The sequence below is a fragment of the Macaca nemestrina genome, chromosome 14 (genome assembly GCF_043159975.1).
Source record: "Macaca nemestrina isolate mMacNem1 chromosome 14, mMacNem.hap1, whole genome shotgun sequence".
NCBI lineage: Eukaryota > Metazoa > Chordata > Mammalia > Primates > Cercopithecidae > Macaca > Macaca nemestrina.
Window position 1 is genome coordinate 118,876,041 of NC_092138.1, and position 20,345 is coordinate 118,896,385.

A 20,345-nucleotide genomic window follows, 5' to 3' on the forward strand; every position below is an offset into this window, starting at 1 on the left:
CTGGATCACGTGGTAGCTCCATACTTAATTTTTTGAGTTTTTCACAGCGGCCGCACCATTCCACATTCCCCTCAGCAGTGCACAAGGGTTCCCATTTCTCCAGTTCTCACAACACTGACTCTTTTCTGTTATTTCCTGGTAGCCATCCGTGGTACTCACCGAGGTCTGGATACGTATTTCCCTAATGAGGTTAAGCATTCTTTTTTCCTAGTGTGTGAATGGTACTTACCTGGTTTGGATATGCATTTCCCTAATCAGGTTAAGCATCTTTTCATGTGTTCATTAGCCATTTGTATGTCTTCCTTGAAGAAATGTTTATTCACGTCCTTTGCCCATTTTTTAATCTGGTTGTTTTTTATTGTTGTAAGACTTTTTCATATATTCTGGATAATAATTGCTGATGGATTTGCAGATGTTTTCCCCCATTCCATAGCATGCTTTTTTCACTGTTAACTGTGTCCTTTGATGCACAAAAATTTTAAGTTTTAGAAATTTTTCTTTGTAGAGACAGGGTCTTGCTATGTTGCCCAGACTCATCTTGAATTCCTGACCTCAAGTGATCCTTCCCCCTTGGCCTCCCAAAGTGCTGGAAGTACAGGTGTGAGCCACCGCACCTGGCCCAGAAATTTTAACTTTGATTAAGTCCAGTTTGTCTGTTTTTTCCTTTGTTGCCTGTACTTTTGGTTTCATGTCTAAGAAATAATTGCCAGATCCAAACGTTGGGAAGCTTTCCACCTGTTTTCTGTAAGAGTTTTATGGTTTTAGGTTTTGCAGTTAGGTCTGTGGTCTGTCTTGGGTTAATTTTTATATATAGTTTAGAAAAGGGTCCAGCTCTGTTCTTTTTCATGTGACATTCAGTTCTCCCAGTGCCATCTCCTGAAGAATGCCCTATCTTTTAACACTTTTTACTGTGTATTGCACCATGTGCACAGTAAAGTGTGGTTCAATTGAATTAGATTTAAAGTTACAGTATCACAGGTCTGTAGGTGACGAGGGGAGCAGACAGAGAGTGGAGGTTCAGTTGTGTCTGTGCCTTCTGCAATGAAGGAAGTACTGGGAGTTTGCTGTCGGTGTCACAGCCCTGCCCTGCAGGCTGAGACGAGGCAGATTTAGGAGATCAGTGAGACTGAGTAAAATACCGTTTTAACACAACATAGTTACCTACTGTGGGATAAATACCATTGGGGATGTTGCAAACATAATGTTTAGCCACGATAAACTGGGAAAGCAGTTTTTGAGAAGTTTTGATGCTGCCCATTTTGGGTATTTTTTAGCTTAGTAAATGTATTACCTAAGTCAGTGGTTGGAACATTTTTTTCTGCAGGCAGAGAACCAGCTAGAAAATGTTTCAGGTTTTGTGGACCACATGTGGTCACTGCTCCTCCTCCCTCCTCGTTCCTCCTTCTGACCTTTAGCCCTGTAAATGCTGTTCTTAGCTTGGGCCGTGGTTTGTAGATGCTGACCTAACCCATCTGAGGGGCAACTACGCACACATGTCTTAGTGGTAGGTGCTTTTGTGAGGACAGCGTGCTGTTTCCGTTTGCAGACTTTCTCCTCTCTCCATTGTATCTCATCTTTCAGTTGTGGGGAATTAATGGGGAGAAGAACTGTGATTTTGGTTGCATGTTATTTCAATGACCATCTGCTTATGCAGTTATAGTTATTCACTGTCTTTGTTTTGAAGCATGCAGCCAGTAAAGATCCCAGAGAAGTTCGAGAAGCTAGAGATCATAAGGAACCAAAAGAGGAGATCAACAAAAACATTTCTGACTTTGGACGACAGCAGCTTTTACCCCCCTTCCCATCCCTTCATCAGTCGCTACCTCAGAACCAATGCTACATGGCCACCACAAAATCACAGACAGGTAAAAGGGAGACCCAGCAACTGTCTTTGCTCTTTGAATGTATGTTTCAAGCCTGCCCCTTGCCAGGTGAGAGTTCTGTTTGACTGTAAGTGCCTGTGCTGCTCTTGATGAATGACTGTTGACGTCAGCCGGCCCTCCCGGGCTCGCCTGTATGCCTGAGGAGGCACACCTGACGTCTGCTCTAAAGCCTTGGCTCAGGCCGGCATTGATTTCCTAGCTTGTTAACATTCTCAAGATGAAGACTGTTTTCTTTACTAGTGTCTTACTCACTTGGTCTCTGTGGGGAGAAGACCCTGGAGTTGGAAGCTTTCCTGGTTTGTAGATGAAGTGCCTTTGGGAATGCTGGGGTGTGCTGGGGAAGCCCCGGCCCAGGGTGAGGACCACCGCCCCCTCCAGCTGCTCTGCCACTGCCACCTCGCTCTGGGCATGCTCCTCACTCTCCTGGGCTGGCTGCTTCTGTGGCCAGTTCTGCGAGTGGATGAACGTTTGATTCCTCACTGGGGACCTTTTGTGGGAGGTGCTGGGAGGGCACCGGGATGTCAGAGTGAGCGACGCGTCAGGGTTCCCTGGGCTTTCAAACCTCCTCAGCTTCTGGGATGGAATACATGCGTTTGGCGCCGTCCTGGAGAGATGCAAGGCCCTTCTTGCTGGCCCTCGTGAGTGCTGCTGCTGCCGGCAAGGCTTCACTTGAGGATGGTCACCTGGCCACAGGTGTCTTTTTCTGGACTTTAAAAATACTTTTTATTGGCTGGGCGCGGTGGCTCACGCCTGTAATCCCAGCACTTTGGGAGGCTGAGGCGGGTGGATCATGAGGTCAGGAGTTCGAGACCTTCCTGGCTAACACGGTGAAACCCCGTCTCTACTAAAAATACAAAAAATTAGCCGGGCGTGGTGGTGGCGCCTGTAGTTCCAGCTTCTTGGGAGGCTGAGGCAGGAGAATGGCGTGAACCCGGGAGGTGGAGCTCGCAGTGAGCCGAGATCGCACCACTGCACTCTAGCCTGGGCGACAGAGCGAGACTCCGTCTCAAAAAAAAAAAAATTTTTTTTTTTATTTAAGTATTTTCAGACCTCCAGCAAAGTTGCAAAAATTCTACAGATACGTCCTGTGTACCCTTTACTCATTTTACCACATGGCACAATCTCGCCCCCTGCCCGCCCCCATGTATAACTTTTTTTTCTGAGACATGAATGTAAGTTGTAAACATTGTGCCCTTTTATCCCTGAAAACCAATGTTATTTCCTAAAAATTACTGTAATGTCCCTAAAAACAGAAACATTCTCTTAGATAACTGCAGCACAGATATCCCGGTGAGGAAGCGTACCGCGATGCTGCTCTCTCATCTCAGTGTCCCGTTCCGCATTTCCCATGCCCGAGTGTCCTTAGGGCAGAGGACAAATAAAATCTGGTCCTGGAGCCTTGAGCACCTGTGTTGTGTCTCGTTAGTTTCCTTTGATCTGAAGCATTGTCAGCCTCTTTGTCTGTCTGAGCCGTGGTGTTTTGAGTACAGGCCAGGTGTTTCATAGAATGTGTCTGACGGGGGTTTGCCCAGCGGTTCCCAGGATTGGGTGCAGGTCGTGGAGCGATGCAGGGGACTGACAAGTGTCCTTAGGAATTGAATTTTGGTGGCTTTTTGTCCTGCTCTGCTGCTGGAGTCTGCAGAGCCCTCCATCTTAAAGTTACTGCTCCCCAGATTGTAAGCGAGACCCTAAGGTGTTGCAGGTACCGCCCATCACATCCCACCAGGCTTCAGCATCTGCCGTGACCCACGCCCAGCTCATACTGCACGGTGGGTGCCAAATGGTGGTTTTCCAACTCCATCATTTCCTCCTCATATTTCAGTTTCTGCTGTAAGGAGGTGCTTCACTTTCCTGTCCATCCACACAGTTATCTGTCCATTTACTCTTAAAGAAAAAAAAAAAAATTTTTTTTTAAATAGAGATGGGGGGTCTTGCTGTGTTGCCCAGGCTGGTCTTGAACTCTTGGGCTCAGGCAATCCTCCTGCGTTGGCCTCCCAAAGTGCTAGGATTACAGGCGTGAGCCATCACCCCCGGCCTATTTATTTTTAAGTACTGACTTATGGACTCTTATTTGAGTCTCTGAACTATAATCCATTCCTATCCTTATTTATTTTGTTGCTCAAATTGTTCTAAGTTTGTCCAGTGGGGTCCCTGTAGGCTGGTTCTGAGTCCTGGGGTGATGCCCACCTCTTCATGAAGACCTTCCCAATTCACTGGATGGTCTGCTTACCTGCCTTGTCCCTTCCCAGTGCCGGAATCAGCTTTCTCCAGGGAGCCCTGGTTCTTTTCATTGGAAGTTAGAAAACAAAATCAGTCGTTGTCTGCTGCCCTCCCCGTCAACTGTTTTGCTATTTGACTTAATTTTATTTGTTTGAAACAGTTAAACTTGTTGTTTTGCAAAACTATGGAGTAATGCTCACGTATGTTAGGACGTACAAGTAATGTCTGAGGTGTTGTTAAAGTGTCGAGATTTTCTTTTCCTATTTTAGCTTTATTATATCATCATCTTTTAAAAAGAGCTTTCTAAAAACAAAGTACCCAGTGTGTTTAGCGGGCCCCAGTTTACCCTTCCACAGCCCTCTTCCTCCACCACCCCTTCCTTATCCGTAACCTGGAAGTGGGTGGTCCATCAGCAAGTTAGCCGAGGACAGTGTGTAAAACGGCCTCGAGCCATGGAGGAGAAGTGCTCGGCAGTTAGCTGCCTGCTTGGATCCAGTGGTTAAGATACTCAGCCTCAGCTGCTTCCGTGCGTTGTCACCCCAGGGCTTCCGGAGTGGGCATGAAGGTACAGTTTCTGTGCTAGAACGTGCTTCCTAGAGAGGAGCATAGCACGCACAGCTGCCTTGTCTTGTCGTGGCCGTCACCGCACCTTTCTACATGGCTGGGAAGACAGGAGTGCGGATGGAGGAGTTCCCTGTCAAGTGTCCGGGGGCCGGGGGTGCAGAGTCCACTTACCGGCATGGTAGAGAGAGACAAAGGCCTTTTACAACAGTGTCCATACAGAGCAGGAATCTGGGTAGGTTCTGTCCTGTTGTCACAGGATCCCTTGAGTGTCACTTTGCCAGCCGTAAACCTCTGTGGCCAGCGGCGCCTCTGCTTGAGTTCCACTCGCACCTGCTGGGCTCATTCTGCCCACTCGGCCCAGCAGGCTGTACTCAGCTCATGCTACCGGCCCAGGTGCCACACCTTCTGAGGGCAAGCCGGGAGTGGAGCAGCGAGGTGTGTGTTGGTGAGCAAGCGTGGCGTGGGGCCACTGTGCACAGCCAGGCTCGCTTGGCTGCTGTGGCGGGGCGGGCGGCTCCAGGCGCTGGCTCCGTGCAGAGCTTTGGCTGGATGAGGCGTACCGCAAGCGGTTCACGCTGCAGGCACTGGCGTCCGGATGAGGGGAACACGGTGCCGCCCCAAAACTTGGAGTCACCAGCAACTGCGGACCCCAAGGGGATGGGCTGGGAGAGTGTTCTGTGGCTCTGTTGCTCTCGCCACCCACAGTACGGGCTGGGGTGCGTTTTCAGCTCGTCCAGCTCTGCCGCTTTCGCCCTGGCCTGCCCCTCCCAGGAGGGCCTGGCTGCACCGCTGCTTGCCACCACACGAGCGGAGGGCAGGAGGGCTGTAGTGTTACCGCTCTGGCTTGAGGAATCCCAAGGTTTGGGTGCCCAGAAGGATCGCCGCTCTTCACTCCCGGTTCCGCGAACGGGGGCCAGGAACATGCTACGGCCCTTTCTGCACCCGCTGTTGGGTGGGGCCCGAGTTCTTGTCCTGTGTCCGTGGACACCTGGAGGGGGAGCAAGGTGGAGAAGAGTTTTATCGAGCAACAGAACCGCGCTCAGCGGAGAGGAGCCCCTCAGTCAGTAGCTGCTACCGGCGGGCGGGCGGGCCTGCTGTGGGACCGCGTCCGGGGTCTGTGTGGAATGGAGGAACCGCCCGGAATGGAGGAAGTGCCTGCTCATTGGCCCAGGCCTGGGCCTGGAAAAGACACCATCTGATTGGCTAAAAGGCCTGCCCGGAATGGAGGAAGTGCCTGCTCATTGGCCCAGTCGTGGGAAAGACACCATCTGATTGGCTAAAAGGCCTCACGGACGTTCTCCCTCCAGGTTGTGGATTCTGTCGGGAACTGGCAGCCCAGTCCCAGTCTCTAGGCTTCGGGCTGCCTTTGGCTTGAAGGTGGGGTTTCACCGGGGACCTGCTCCCGTCTGCCTCAGAATCCGTCTGCCGTTACCACTTTTATTTCTTCATCTTTTATTTCTTCACTCCATTGCCTGCCATTCCTTGTTGCCTCCCTGTGGGAGGGGTGTTGGAGCCAGGTTATCAAAGAAAGGCTGAGATTCCTGTCATGTCTTTCTGTTAATTTTTAATTCCTGTGGTGATGATCACGGACGGTTCTGCGCTCTCCCTCCTGCTGCCCCGTTAAGTTTACCACAGGCAGGAAAGAAGAGCAGAGTCACGTGTCGGTTTCAACGTGCGTTGTACCGCCGACGCCATAGCAGAGCCCGTGCGTGTAGCTCCTTCCCGTGGGCAGCCGTAATTCTTAGTTTTAGATGGAGGGTGGCTGGGACTCTGTCCGACCTGTTCTGCACCCTCCGCTCTGCAGTATCGGAAATGAAAGATCTGTGCTGTGCAAGAAGGTTGGGAGCATGCGTTTGTGTGACAGCCCCCGGCTGGGGATGGCTGTGCTGACTCGGGATCTCAGGCACCCAGCGTTGTTTTAGGTGAGCATTCGTTCTTTTTAGAGTGGACTGGCATCTTTGTTAGCAGCTTGTTCTGTATCTCTCCAACGTGTAGCGGTTCACGGTTAAAAAACGACCCTCACAGCACCAAAAGCTGATTTCAGAGGATTCTAGAAAGATAGTGGGGCAGGAAGACCCGGAATTCACCTCCTCACCTAGACAGCAGTTCCCCTGGCAGAGTCTGGCTGATGGAACCATTGGGAACTCTGGAGTCTACTGAAGGTTCGCAGCTTCTAGGCGGGAGGCTGGGACGTGAATTTCCGTCAGTTTCAGCTCTGCTGCCCACTCCCTTCCTCAGCCCTGTGGTGCAGGGTGTGCGGTGTTCCTGAAACAGTGTGCGTGCAGCTTGTGGGAGCCAGGGCGGGCGAACAGGGCCTTGTCCCCAGGTGCATACAGAGAGGCCCTCTCATCCGGTTGCAAGCCTTTCTTCCATGAGATGTCCGAGAAATCTAAAGGGCCAGTGCTCTTTTCATCTCCCCACTTCGTTTTCATTGTTTTCTCCTTTTGGGAGCCAGACATTAAAGACCAGGATATTCAGAAGCAACTGTGTATATGGGGTAAATTACAAAGTGACTGCGTGTGCCCAGGGAAAGGCACAGGCTAAGGAAAGACATGAAAAAACCTTAAGTTTAGATCTCTGGCTCACCCTCCTCACAGAGACAGCCTGCAACTATAAAAAATGACAACAACAAAAACACCCCCAAACCAGTAACAGCAACAAAATAGTAAACGCTGGAAAAGGAGGAGAATCTGCTTTTCAGAGTTTCTACATTATTGGATTCAAATGTCCAGTTTTCAACATAGAATTACAAGGCATACAAAGAAACAGGAAGGTATGGCCCAATCAGATGAAAAAAATAAGTCAACAGAAACTGTTCCCAGAAAACATCTGATGCCAGAACTACCAGACAGAGACTTGAAAATAACCATTTTAAATATGCTCAGAAACTAAAGGAAGTTGTGAAGAGAGTCAAGAAAATGATGTATGATCAAAATGGAAATACCAATAAAGAGCTAGAAAACCTAAAAAGGAACCAAAAGAAATTCTGGAGCTAAAAAGTATAATAAGTGAAATGAAAAATTCACTAAAGGAAATCAAAGGCAGATCTGAACAGACAGAAGAAAGAGAGAGCAAACTTGAAGATAGGACAGTAAAAATCATCAAGTCTGAGAAGCAGACAAAAAGGCCGAAGGAAAGTGAGCAGAGCCAAGGGGCCTGTGGGCATCATCAAGAGGACCAAATAGGGATTGTGGGAGTACAGAGAGAAGAGAGTAAGAAAAGGCTGGAGAGAGTATCTGATGAAACCCATGAATATGAACACCCAGGGGGCTTGGTGAAGTCCAGTAAGATGAGCTCAAAGAGACCCGCACTAGACACATTATACTTGAGACACTTCTGTGGAAAGACAAAGAGACTCTTGAGTATATCATTGGTATATTAGGAGTGATAAAAGAAAAAAAATCTTTCAACCAAGTGTCTATAGCCACGGAAACTGTCCTTTAAGAGTGCAGGAGAAATTAAGATATTCTCAGATAAACAAAACCTGAGGGAATTTCTTACCACCTGACCTGGACCTGCAAAGAAATACTTAAAGGAGGCTAGCAGGTTGAAAAGAAAGGACACTAGACAGTAACTTGAAGCCATATGAGAAGTAAAGACATGGGCAGTTTTGGCCGGGCGTGGTGGCTCAAGCCTGTAATCCCAGCACTTTGGGAGGCCGAGATGGGCGGATCACGAGGTCAGGAGATCGAGACCATCCTGGCTAACACGGTGAAACCCCGTCTCTACTAAAAAAATATAAAAAACTAGCCGGGCGAGGTGGCAGGCGCTTGTAGTCCCAGCTACTCGGGAGGCTGAGGCAGGAGAATGGCGTAAACCCGGGAGGCGGAGCTTGCAGTGAGCTGAGGTCCGGCTACTGCACTCCAGCCTGGGCAACAGAGCGAGACCCCGTCTCAAAAAAAAAAAAAAGACATGGGCAGTTTTAAAAGCTAGTATTGTAACAATGGTTTTTGTTTTTTATAAGATGTAAGAGACGAATACATTTAAAAAATTAGTCTGCAAGCTAGTATCATTGCAACTTTGGTTTGTAACTCCACATTTTTCCTACATAACTTAAGAGACTAATGCATTTAAACGAATTGTTTATGTTTCAGGGCACAGCATGAATAAAGATGTCGTTTTGTGACATCAGCAAATGAAAGGGGTGGGAACAGATACGTAAAGGAGCAGAGTTTTTCTGTGTTACTGAAGTTAAGCTGGTATAAATTTAAATTAGAATGTTATAACTTTAGGATGTTAAATGTAATCCCCATGGTAACCACAAAGAGAATAGCTACAGAGCATACACAAAAGGAAACGAGAAAAGAATTTAAACATTCCACTATAAAAAATCAGCTAAATATAAAAGAAGACAGTAGTGCAAGAAATGAGGGATGAAAAAAGCTGTAAGGCATGTAGGAAACAGAGCAAAATGACAGAAGTAAATCCTCAGCAGTAGTTGCTTTAAATGTAAATAGATGACGCTTTCTAATCAAAAGACAAAGATGGGCAGTGCTGTGGTTTGGATGTGGTTTGTCCACACCAAAGCTCCTGTTGAAATTAGATCCCCAGTATGACAGTGTTGTGAGGTGGGGCCTACCTGGGGGTGACTGGTCATGTGCATGGACTCCTCATGAGTAGATCAGTGCCCTCCCTCCAGGTGAGTGACTTCTCGCTCTTGGGGATAGATTAGCTGCCTTGAGGTGGGTTGTTTGAAAGAATCTGGCTTCCTTGGTTTCTCTGTCTCTTCCTTCTTCTCTATCCATGTAATCTCTTACACATGCCTGCTCCCTTTCCAATTTCCACCGTGAGCGAGAGCGTGAAGCCCCCACCAGGTGTAGCTGCTCAATATTGAACTTTCCCGCCACCAGACTCAGGAAACAAATCTCTTTATCTTTTATGGCAACACTAAATGGATGAAGGCAGACGCATTAAGAAAAAACAACACATGATCCTACTACATGCTTTCTGTAAGAGACTCACTTTAGATCCAAAGACTCAAATAGATTGAAAACAAAAGGATGAGAAAAGATATTCCATGCAAACAGTAACCAGAGAGAGCAAGGTGGCTATTCTAGTATCAGACAAAATAGGTTTTTAAATAAAAAAAGGTTACAAGAGATAAAGGAGAACAATATATAGTAATAAAAATTTCAGTACACTAAGAAGGTATAACAATTACATGTGTAAACATTTACATACCCAACAAATGATAGACCATCAAGATACAAGAAGTAAAACCGATAGAACTGAAGGGAGACATAGACAATTCTACAGTAGTAGTTGGAGACCTCAGGTTCCACTTATCAGTAATGGATAGAATAACCGTATAGCATATAAGAAAGGAAATGGAGGACTTAACAGCATAAGCCAACTAGATTTAATGGACATACAGAATACTCTGCCCAACAGCAGCATGTACACTCTTCTCAAGTGCACCTGGGACACTTTCTAGGATATGTTAGGCCACAAATTAAGTCTCATTGTTGATTTTAAAATACAGAGATTTGGGCCGGGCGTGGTGGCTCATGCCTGTAATCCCAGCACTTTGGGAGGCTGACGCTGGTGGATCACTTGAGGTCAGGAGTTCGAGACCAGCCTGACCCAACATGGTGAAACCCCGTCTCTACTAAAAATACAAAAATTATCTGGGCGTGGTGGCACGTGCCTGTAATCCCAGATACTTGGGAGGCCGAGGCAGGAGAATCACTTGAACCTGGGAGGTGGAGGTTGCAGTGAGCCAAGATCACACCACTGCATTCCAGCCTGGGCGACAGAGTGAGCCTCTGTCTCAAAAAAAAAAAAAAAAAACAGAAAAACTATATAGAGATTTGGCTGGGTGTGGTGGCTCAAGCCTATCATCCCAGCACTTTGAGAGGCTGAGGTGAGTGAGTCGCTTGAGCTCAGGAGTTCCAGAGCAGCCTGGACAAATAACTAAACCCTGTCTCTACAAAAATACAAAAATGAGCCAGGCATGGTGGCGAGTGCCTGTGGTCCCAGCTACTCCAGAGGCTGAGGTGGCAGGATTGCTGGAGCCCAGAAGGTCGGGGCTGCAGTGAGCCATGATTGTATCACTGTACTTTAGCCTGGGCAACAGAGTGAGACACTGTCTTAAAAAATAATATATGTATAAATGGAAAAAGAGAGAGAGATTCAAAACTTACTAGAAAGCTATAGCACTCAGAACAGTGTTATTCTGGCATAAAGATAGACGTATAGGCCAGTGGACTAGAACAGAGAGCACAGAAATAAACCTTTGTGTTACATGATCAGTTGATTTTTGACAAGAGTGCCAAGACCATTCAACGGGGCAAAGGACAGCTTTCCAACAAATAGTGCTGTGAAAATGGGATATCCACATACAGAAGAGTGATACTGGACCCTTACCTCACACCACATGCAGAAGTTAGCCTAAGACAGGTCCAGGACCCAAAGGTAAGACCTAAACTATAAAATTCTTAGAAGAAAACATAAGACAAAGGCTCCATAACATTGGACTTGGCAGTGATTTCTTAGACGTGACACCAAAAGTGCAGGTAACAAAAAAAAAAAGGAGACACACTAGGTTTGATGAGACTTGGTATCTTTTGATGCACCAAGCTTTCTATCTCCTTGTTTTCCTGTTTCCCTGCTTCTTACTGCTGCACTTTGCCTGTTGTAAAGAAAAGACGCTGTCAACAGAATAAAAAGGCACCTATGGAGTAGGAGAAAATGTCTGTAAATCCTATGTCTGATGAGCAATTACTACTAAAAATATACAAAAAAATCCTACAACTCAACAACAAAAACAACTTGATTAAAAAATCGGCAAAGGAGGCCGGGCCCAGTGGCTTGCGCCTGTAATCCCAGCACTTTGGGAGGCCGAGGCAGGCAGATCACCTGGGGTCAGGAGTTCCAGACCAGCCGGGCCAATACAGTGAAACCCCGTCTCTACTACAAATACAAAAGTTAGCCAGGCGTAGTGGTACATGCCTGTTGTCCCAGCTACTTGGGAGGCTGAGGCAGGAGAATCGCTTGAACCCGGGCGGTAGTGGTTGCAGTGAGCCGAGATCAGACCACTGCACTCCAGCCTGGGTGACAGAGTGAGACTGTCTCAAAAAAAGATGCACAAATGGCCAGTAAGCACATAAAAAGATGTTAAGCGCCAATAATCATAAGGTAAATGTAAATCAAAACCACAGTGAGATACCACCGTACACCTATTGAGGATAGCTACTATCAAAACAGAAAATAACATGTATCAGTGAGGATGGGGAGAAATGGGAACCCTTGTGCACTGCTGAGGGGAATGTGGAATGGTGCGGCCGCTGCGAAAAACTCAAAAAATTAAGTATGGAGCTACCATGTGATCCAGCAATTCCACTGCTGGGCATGTGCCCCAGAAGCACTGAGAGCAGGGTCTTGAAGAGATGTTTGTACACCCACGTTGACAGCAGCATCAACCACAGCAGCCAAAAGGGGGAGCCACCCGAGGGCCGGTTGTTGGACGAATGGATCAGCAAAGGGTCGTGTGCAAAACGCAGTGACGTGTGACTCAGCCTGAGAAGCGGCGAAGCTGGGGCCCGCGCTGCAGCGTGGATGAGCCTCGGCGACACTGTGCCGAATGAAATAAGTCAGCCACAAAAGGACAAACGTTGTACGATCCCACTTACACGAGGTCCCTAGAGTCGTCAGACTGACGGACACAGAAAGAGGAGAAGGGGCTGGAGGCTGGGGCTGGAGGAAGGGAATGGAGAGTTAGGGCTTAATGGGAACAGAGCTTCAGTTTGACAAGATGGAAAGAGTTGTGGAGGTGAATAGTGGTGATGGTGGCACAACATTCTGAATGTATTTGATGCCGCTGAACTGTGCACTTAAGGATGATCAAGATGGTAAATTTTGTGGTGTGTGTATTTTACTAGTAAAAAAAAAAAAACCAAAAAACAGAGAAAGTAAACTTAGGTCATAAAGCAGTTTGAGTGTCCACACTTGGTAGAAGCTGCAGGTCCCTGCTGGGCTCATTGTTCACACTTGGTAGAAGCTGCAGAAGTTGCAGTGCTTCCCTTGCGTTTTTTTGCCGGTGACCACAGTCCATGACCAGAGCGGAGGCTCTGCCTTTTGCTTTGTGAGCTTGGAGTGTTTGTGCCTTCTGCATAGGTGGGTGGGAACAGTGCCAAATACTGAGCCTGAATGGGCCTGGGGTCTCTATGTGGACTTGTCGGGCAGGGAGGAAGGAGGACGGTGGCTCTGATGGCAGGGAACAGTTCAATGGGTGCTGCTGTCCAGGCATGAGGCCTGGGCATAGAGCTGGGCCCTGCTCTGTGTGACCTGAGGGCAGAAACCCTTCTGAGTGACAGAGTTGTGGTGGTGACCACGCAGGCTGCTGTGTTTCCCGTGCACTTGCTTTTTCCCTGCATCTCCACCGTCCCATCCGCCTTGTCTGCCCTCTGGAGCCTGTCGCCTTTCTTCCTTATCCACCCCTCTTCTACCCAGCAGCCCAGCCTTTCTGCAGACAGCTGGGCAGTGCCCACCCCCACCCCACACCCACTTCCACTCCTGGCACTGTTTTTCCCGGAACTGTCTGTTCCACACTGTCCTATGCCTGGGCCTCCCAGAGCGTCCTGTGAGATGCCAGTTAGTGTGAGTCTTTACTCGGAGTCCTGAAGGGCCCCCTCCCCCTTTCTTGATATTCTCCACCGGGATTCTTCTCTGCCAGATCCCATCTGCAGGGAACTGGCCCCACTTCTTTGAGGTCTGGAGTGCAAATGCTCCTTCCTTACTGCCGGCCATCCTGTAGTTTTCTTTCTCTTGGCCCCTGATCACGCTGAATCCCAGCCGTCTGGCTCAGGGCCAGACCCTCTCCCCGGACACAACTGGAGGCCCCCGTGCAGCACTGAAGCGGCCCCTCTTCACGCTTCAGCCACGTGCTCAGACACTTTCAGGTCCTTCATAGGTTCTACGTTTCTGAAAGTCATCCATAGACATTTCTCTACTATTTAATGTGTAGCAAATTTTATACTTAACGTCTGTTTCACACATACAAGCTGTCACCCAGTAAGAAGAGGCCCTTAGACACCATTCTTCACTTGTTTGCAGCAGGCAGACTTCCTGACACGATTTATTTTATTTTATTTTATTTATTTTTTTGAGATGGAGTCTCTCTCTGTGGCCCAGGCTGGAGTGCAGTGGTGCGATCTCAGCTCACTGCCACCTCCGCCTCCCAGGTTTAAGCGATTCTTCTGCCTCAGCCTCCTCAGTAGCTGGGATTATAGGCACCCGCCACCACCATGCCTGGCTAATTTTGTATTTTTAGTAGAGACGGGGTTTCACCATGTTGGCCAGGCTGGTATTGAGCTTCTGACCTCAAGTGATCACCCACCTCGGCCTCCCAAAGTGCTGGGATGACAGATGTGAGCCATTGCATCTGGCCCCAACATGATTCTTGTTTTTTTTAGACGGAGTCTTGCTCTTCTTGCTCTATCACCCAGGCTGGAGTGCAGTGGCGTGATCTTGGCTCACTGCAAGCTCCACCTTCCAGGTTCACGCCATTCTCCTGCCTCAGCCTCCCGAGTAGCTGGGACTACAGGTGCCCACCACCATGCCCGGGTAATTTTTTGTACCTTTAGTAGAGACGGGGTTTCACCGTGTTAGCCAGGATGGTCTCGACCTCCTGACCTCGTGATTCACTCGCCTCAGCCTCCCAAAGTTCTGGGATTACAGGCATGAGCCACTGCACCCGGCTGACATGATTCTTAAGCACATGAAATGCAGGGTTATCTCCTTTGTCCTCTCTCAGCAGTTCAGTACAGGAGTCAGCAAACTGTTTCCAGGGGACAGGTAGCAAATGTCAGTGCTTTTGTGGGCCACACTGTTCCTGTCACAGCTGGTCATGGTGGTGTCACATTGAAGCAGATGCAGACAGTATGTAGACAGTGGGCATGGGTGTGCACCAATAAAGCTTTATTTATAAACAGGTGTCATGTCCAATTTGTGTTACTAATAACCATGGGTTACTGAGATGAAATAAGGAAAAGAATCTAGTGAGAAAGTATATGTAGTCACCCTTGGGTATAGGAAGAGATTGGCTCCGGGACCCCGTCCCCATACCAAAATCCAAGCATGCTGCAATCCTGCAGTGAGCCCTGCAGAACCTGTGTAATATGAAACGTTGGCCCTCTGTGTTCCGGGGTTTTGCATCTTGCAAACATTGTATTTTCAACCTGTTTGGTTGGGAAAAAAATCTGCTTGTAAGTGGACCTATGTGATTAAAATCCATGTTCAAAAGTCAGCTGTATATATATTTAAAGCTGAGAGACTTAAAAATTATCTGTAAATCCATGCCTCCTTCATCCTCCCACAAAATATCTATTCAGAATACGAAGATGATTACGATGGTGAGTCTAGGATTCCCAGGGCTGCCAAGGGATTTCTGTGGTTTGAGCACAGCCGTGCTGGCCCATCAGCCTGTTCCAGTGTGGACAGAGCCAAGTGTCTGCATGCTGGCTGTGTGCTCAGAGCCTGACCCCCACGAACATACTGCAGATGCCTGGGGTGAGCATTTCCCAGTGTCCATGGCCCCAGGCACCTCCTCACTCCAGAGCAGATCTCCCAGGCCCCGTGGCATCTGTGGGTGGTGCTGTCACAGGACCCACCCGCTTTGGATGGCTCTCACTCCTTCACGTTCCTCCAGCTGTTGCTTCTGCGTTTTGTAGAACCAAATTGTGTGTGTGTGTATTGTGTGTAAGAAAAGGGGGTCTCACTGTGTTTCCCAGGTTGGGCTTGAACTCCTGGGATCAAGCTGTCCCTCCCTCCCGCTCAAGCCTCCACAGTAGTTGGGTCTTCAGGTGTGAGCTGCTGTGCCCAGCTTTAAACAGAATGGCTTTTCCCCAGCCCTTTAGGAGAGTTTCTTTCATGTGAAAGCAGCAGCGTTTAGATCTGTTTTTTCTTCAAATCCTGGAACTTAAAAAAAGTCATAGAGTCTGATTATGTAAAACCAATGGAACCTAGAACTGCTTTGTTCAGAATGGGGTTGGGAGCCCCCAGGCACCTTCCTTGCTGCCGCTCTTGTTTGGAAACCACTGCTCCAGAGCCCCCGGACATTTGCTCGCCCCTCTCACCCTCTTGTCTTTTAATAGAGAGCTGGACAGTAGCTCCAGGGACTGCCTTTCCCCTCAGCCACTGGACTGCAGCACGAGGAGGATGGTGTTGGGGTGTTGGGCTGCAGAGTCACAGGGGTGGACCTGGTGCAGAGCTTGTGTCCTAGGAAGAGTGGCCTGGCCTGGCCCCTGTGCTGGGGAGGGAGGCCGGGCTCTGCCTGCTCCGCGCCGCGTCCTTCTGCTGCACATGCTGTTCACGTTGGTGTTTTGCGAAGTGAGAGGACTTCTCAAGGGTAGTCACTCCATGTTCAAAGCCAAGGGGACTGGGAGGAGGAGTCGCTGCAGAGCCCTGCTCCTGACGGTTTGTGACTTTCCTGCCTCCAAGGTGGGGTGGTCAAGTTTGCTCCGTGTTTTATTGTGAGGGGAACAGATGAACAGATGATCTGGGACGTGTTTCTGATTCTCTGTGAATTGATCGCGAGTGAAGGATGCCTGTCACTGTGCTGATGGCCGGCGGGCAGGGTGCCTGTTGTGATGGGGTTTGCTGGTGATTTTGGTGATCAAGTTTTGTAAACTGTCTCCTACCTTTGAAAAACATTTGAATGGTGTTTCTTTTCCTTTCTTGTCCCCTTTTGACTTTTTTTTTTTTTTAGCTTGCTTGCCTTTTGTTTTAGCAGCTGCAGTATCTCGGAAGAAAAAACGAAGAATGGGAACCTATAGCCTGGTTCCTAAGAAAAAGACCAAAGTATTAAAACAGAGGACAGTGATTGAGATGTTTAAGAGCATAACTCATTCCACTGTGGGTTCTAAGGTAAGAGACACATTTGAGTGAGTGCCACGTGTGTGTGGAAATGCGTTTCTGTGTTTGGGGCCTGGTTATCAGTCATTAGGTGACCTCAGTCCCCGGGAAGGGCCAATGCCATGAAGCTCCTCTGCCATAGGGGCAGAGTGTTCGTGTCCAAGATTGTTGTGGGGGACTCCACCCTGTCCTCCCTGCCCTCCTCACCATAGCCCGCCAGTCTGCCGGGCTCTTCTCCAGGTGGCAGGGGCACCTCTCATGCATCCCCACCTCCCCACAGGCCCTTGCACCTCCCAGTCACCCAAGACCCCTCAGTGAAAGCGAGTTTGTTCATGATGCGCACTGCCCCTGCCTTGGGGTGTACACCTGCCCGTGTTCTAGGGGGAGAAGGACCTGGGCGCCAGCAGCCTGCACGTGAATGGGGAGAGCTTGGAGATGGACTCAGACGAGGACGACTCAGAGGAGCTCGAGGAGGACGACGGCCACGGCGCGGAGCAGGCGGCTGCATTCCCCACGGAGGACAGCAGGACTTCCAAGGAGAGCATGTCGGAGGCTGACCGCGCCCAGAAGGTAGGTGTTGCTGTCTCGGGAGACAGCATGAGGGAGGATTATCACAAAGTTGACCGTGGTTCTGAGAATTAGTGGTCTGGTCACTTCTAGACCCTAATAAAATCCCCTATTTGCAATTGGCTTAGGTTTTTGTATTTTATTTTTCCTGATTTATTAGATTATTTTCATTCAAGAAGTGTTTGTGTATATCATTCATTGAAGTAAACCTCTTTTTTTTTTTTTTCCTGTGTTTTCTTTCTTTCTTTTTTTTGAGATAGGGTCTCGCTTTCACCCAGGCTGCAGTGCAGTGGCATGATTGTAGCTCACTGCGCTCAACCTGCTGGGCTCAAGTGATCCTCCCAACCCAGCCTCCCGAGCAGCCAGGATGACAGGCTCACGCCACCATGCCTGGCTAATTTTTAAATTTTTTTGTGGAGAGAGGGACTCGATTTGCTGCCCAGGCTGGTCTTGAACTCCTTTGCTCAAGTGATCCTCGCGCCTCAGTCTCCCAGTGTTGGGAATACAGCTATGAGCCACAGCACCCGGCCTCTTGAACTTGTTCTGGGCTCTAGGTTGACAGGAATGATAATGCTGACGGTTTGAAGTGCTGATTGGCGGCTTGCTGTGTGCTCGTTTGTGGTTGACTCTGCGTGGCCTGCCACCTGGCACTGTGGACGCCACACATGGGCCCGGCGTGCCCTCTTCACAGACAGCCTAAACCCCTGTCCACCCAAGGACAAGCACCAGCACGGGCCGAGCCCCCAACCTCGTCGCAGCCGTGCTCTTGCCCCTGGCCCGGCATGGGCACCTGGGCCATTGTCTCAGGGAAGCCGAGGAAGGTCTTAGACATAGTTTCGGAGTTAAATTCATGCTTTCTCAGTTCTGAGGGGGTCAGTTAGGAGTGACGCATTTCATAAGAGTGAACAGGGGAAAATTGAGAGTCAAGCTGACGTACGTATCAGTGGTTTTATTGTTCAGGTGTGTCCAGCCATCTTCATTTAGACGCAATCTTGTATCTAATTAGTTATTGTAAAACTAATAGTGGGAATAGCAGTCCAGGTGAATTCATCCAAATACTGACTTATTTGAACATGCATAATTTTAGTGGTTAGCTTTATCCACTTTCAGTCAGCTTCGTGTGCTGTGAGTGTACCCTTGAATGTGTACAAAGCATTTTCTGTCATTTGTCAGAGTTTTGGGGATGTGCTTTCTTCCTTTTGCTTCAGTTTCAAAGTCTGTTGTACATTTGTAGCAGGTTTTAGGGCAAATCTTTAAATGTTGCTCCCAGCTCTTAGCTTGATTATTTAAAAATTAGTGGGAAATGTTACCATTAGATATTTAAAGAGGATTTAAACATTTTTTATTTTAAGATAATTATTAGTTTTTTCTCATTTTATATGAGGAAGCATAAGGAAGAAAATAAACAGCATCATCACTCCATGGTCCTGGTGGCTCTGGCACTCTTTGAAACAGTCACTACAGTAACTTCCTTAGACGTGCCCAGCACAGCCTCGCCCTCCCCAGAGGACGGGCAGCCCTGGCTGCACCGGGGGGAGCAGCGGCGACTCCCATTAAGCTCCTGCCCCAGCAGCTGCCGCGGGCTCTGCACACACGTGTCTGTCGCTCCAGTGCGCTGTCTGTTCAGCTGTGTTACGCTCTTTTCTGTCAAGTTACAAGCGGTGCTTCAGGGGCGTTCAGTGTCGCAGTTTTGCTGAGTATGCTCCTGGCTGGTAAGTGCTGTCTGCATTTACAGTGTAGCACTTTGCTGTCACCAGGCCAGCTCTGAGTGTACCCTCCCGCCTGCGGAGACCTGAGCGGGCTGGTTTCCTCACCCTCCCCAGCAGGGCTGCCTGCTTGGAGTCCAGCAGCTCTTCACTGCTGAGTCAGGCCTGGGGCTGAGCAGCCACCGTGTTTGTTCCTCTGTACGCCGCTTGCTCAGTAGCCCCTGCTCATTCTTCTCCTGGATTGTGCATCTTTTGAATGTAGTCTGATGATCTTTTTGTCAAGGAAGAGTTGATCTGTTGGCTCCAGTATGAGCTGAGGCTTTTTCCCCAGGTGGATTTTGGGTTTTTCGTTTTATTTTTTGTTTTTTGGGGACAGGGTCTGACTCTGTTGCCCAGGTTGGAGTGCAGTGGCGTGATCACAGCACAGTGCACCTTGAACTCCTGGGCTGAGGGCATCCTCCTGCCTCAGCTTCCTGAGTAGCTGGGGCTACAGGCACCTGCCACCATGTCCAGCTGATGTTTTTTTATTTTTTGTAGAGACAGGATCCCACTGTGTTGCCCAGGCTGGTTGAACTCCTGGGCCTAAGTGAACCTTCCACCTCAGCTTGCAAAAGTGTTGGGATTACAGGCGTGAGCCACCACACCAGCTGATTTTATCTTTTGACCTTGTCTATAGTGTCAGAACTCCCAGGTACTAGCCGATTTCTTCATGATTTCTGGGTTCTGGGTTCTAATTATGATAAACCTTTCTTGTTGTCGATTTTGAATAAATTGGTGTTTGCTGTCTTTAAATACTTTTATTTCATTCTTGTATATAAATGGTTGATTCATATAGAATTAAAATATCAGGTAGAACTGCTCAGAATGGGTGAAGTTTATGACATATTAATTATATCTCAATAAATCTTTTAAAAGAAAATGTGAGGTAAGGGTCCCAGGGCTTCCCTCAAAATGCTTAGGTTTCAGCTTCACTTACTGACCGACATTTCTTCCCTTCTCATTTACAACACCATGTTTATCATGTACCACATGGCATATTAATTTGAGTCTATTTCTAGATTCTCTCTTTCTATTGAGGTTCTCATCTTCTAGAGGAACTGGACACTGAATAACTAGGTATTTGTCATACAGTAAAACATTAAATGACTATCAAGGCAAGAAAAGAATCAAGAAACAAAAGCAAAGCCAAGAAGAAAATGTAAAACAGTGTAAAACAGAACAAGATGGCAGGAGCAGCCTTAACTAGATGGGCACTGGCAATCGACGTGATCGTTTTGTTACATAAGTAGCTCCAGAGAACAGAGAAGGACAGGAAAAGTACGCTAGCCCATTCTGAGGTAAAATACAGGCTCAACTCACCTCAATCCTAAATACAGAAGTCCCAAATAAATTTTTTTTTTGAGACGGAGTCAGGCGCTGTCACCCAGGCTGGAGTGCAATGGTGCAATCTTGGCTCACTGCAACCTCTGCCTCCCAGGTTCAAGCAATTCTCCTGCCTCAGCCTCCCGAGTAGCTGGGATTACAGGTGTGAGCCACCACACCCAGGCTAATT

The 20,345-nt window shown here is 48.4% G+C and overlaps 1 protein-coding gene across 7 annotated transcripts in view; it reads left to right on the plus strand.

Annotated features, from left to right (window-relative positions):
• The window catches only part of LOC105472004 (euchromatic histone lysine methyltransferase 1), a 228,556-nt gene that overhangs the window by 117,083 nt on the left and 91,128 nt on the right, over positions 1-20,345 (plus strand). For 6 of the 7 annotated variants that reach the window (XM_071078704.1, XM_071078708.1, XM_071078706.1 and 3 more), the window contains 3 exons: positions 1,685-1,865; positions 16,375-16,532; positions 16,902-17,090. In XM_071078704.1, coding sequence (XP_070934805.1) covers positions 1,685-1,865; positions 16,375-16,532; positions 16,902-17,090 — 528 coding nt within the window. The remainder of the gene's footprint in view (positions 1-1,684; positions 1,866-16,374; positions 16,533-16,901; positions 17,091-20,345) is intronic. The other variant, XM_071078705.1, reaches the window with a different exon arrangement.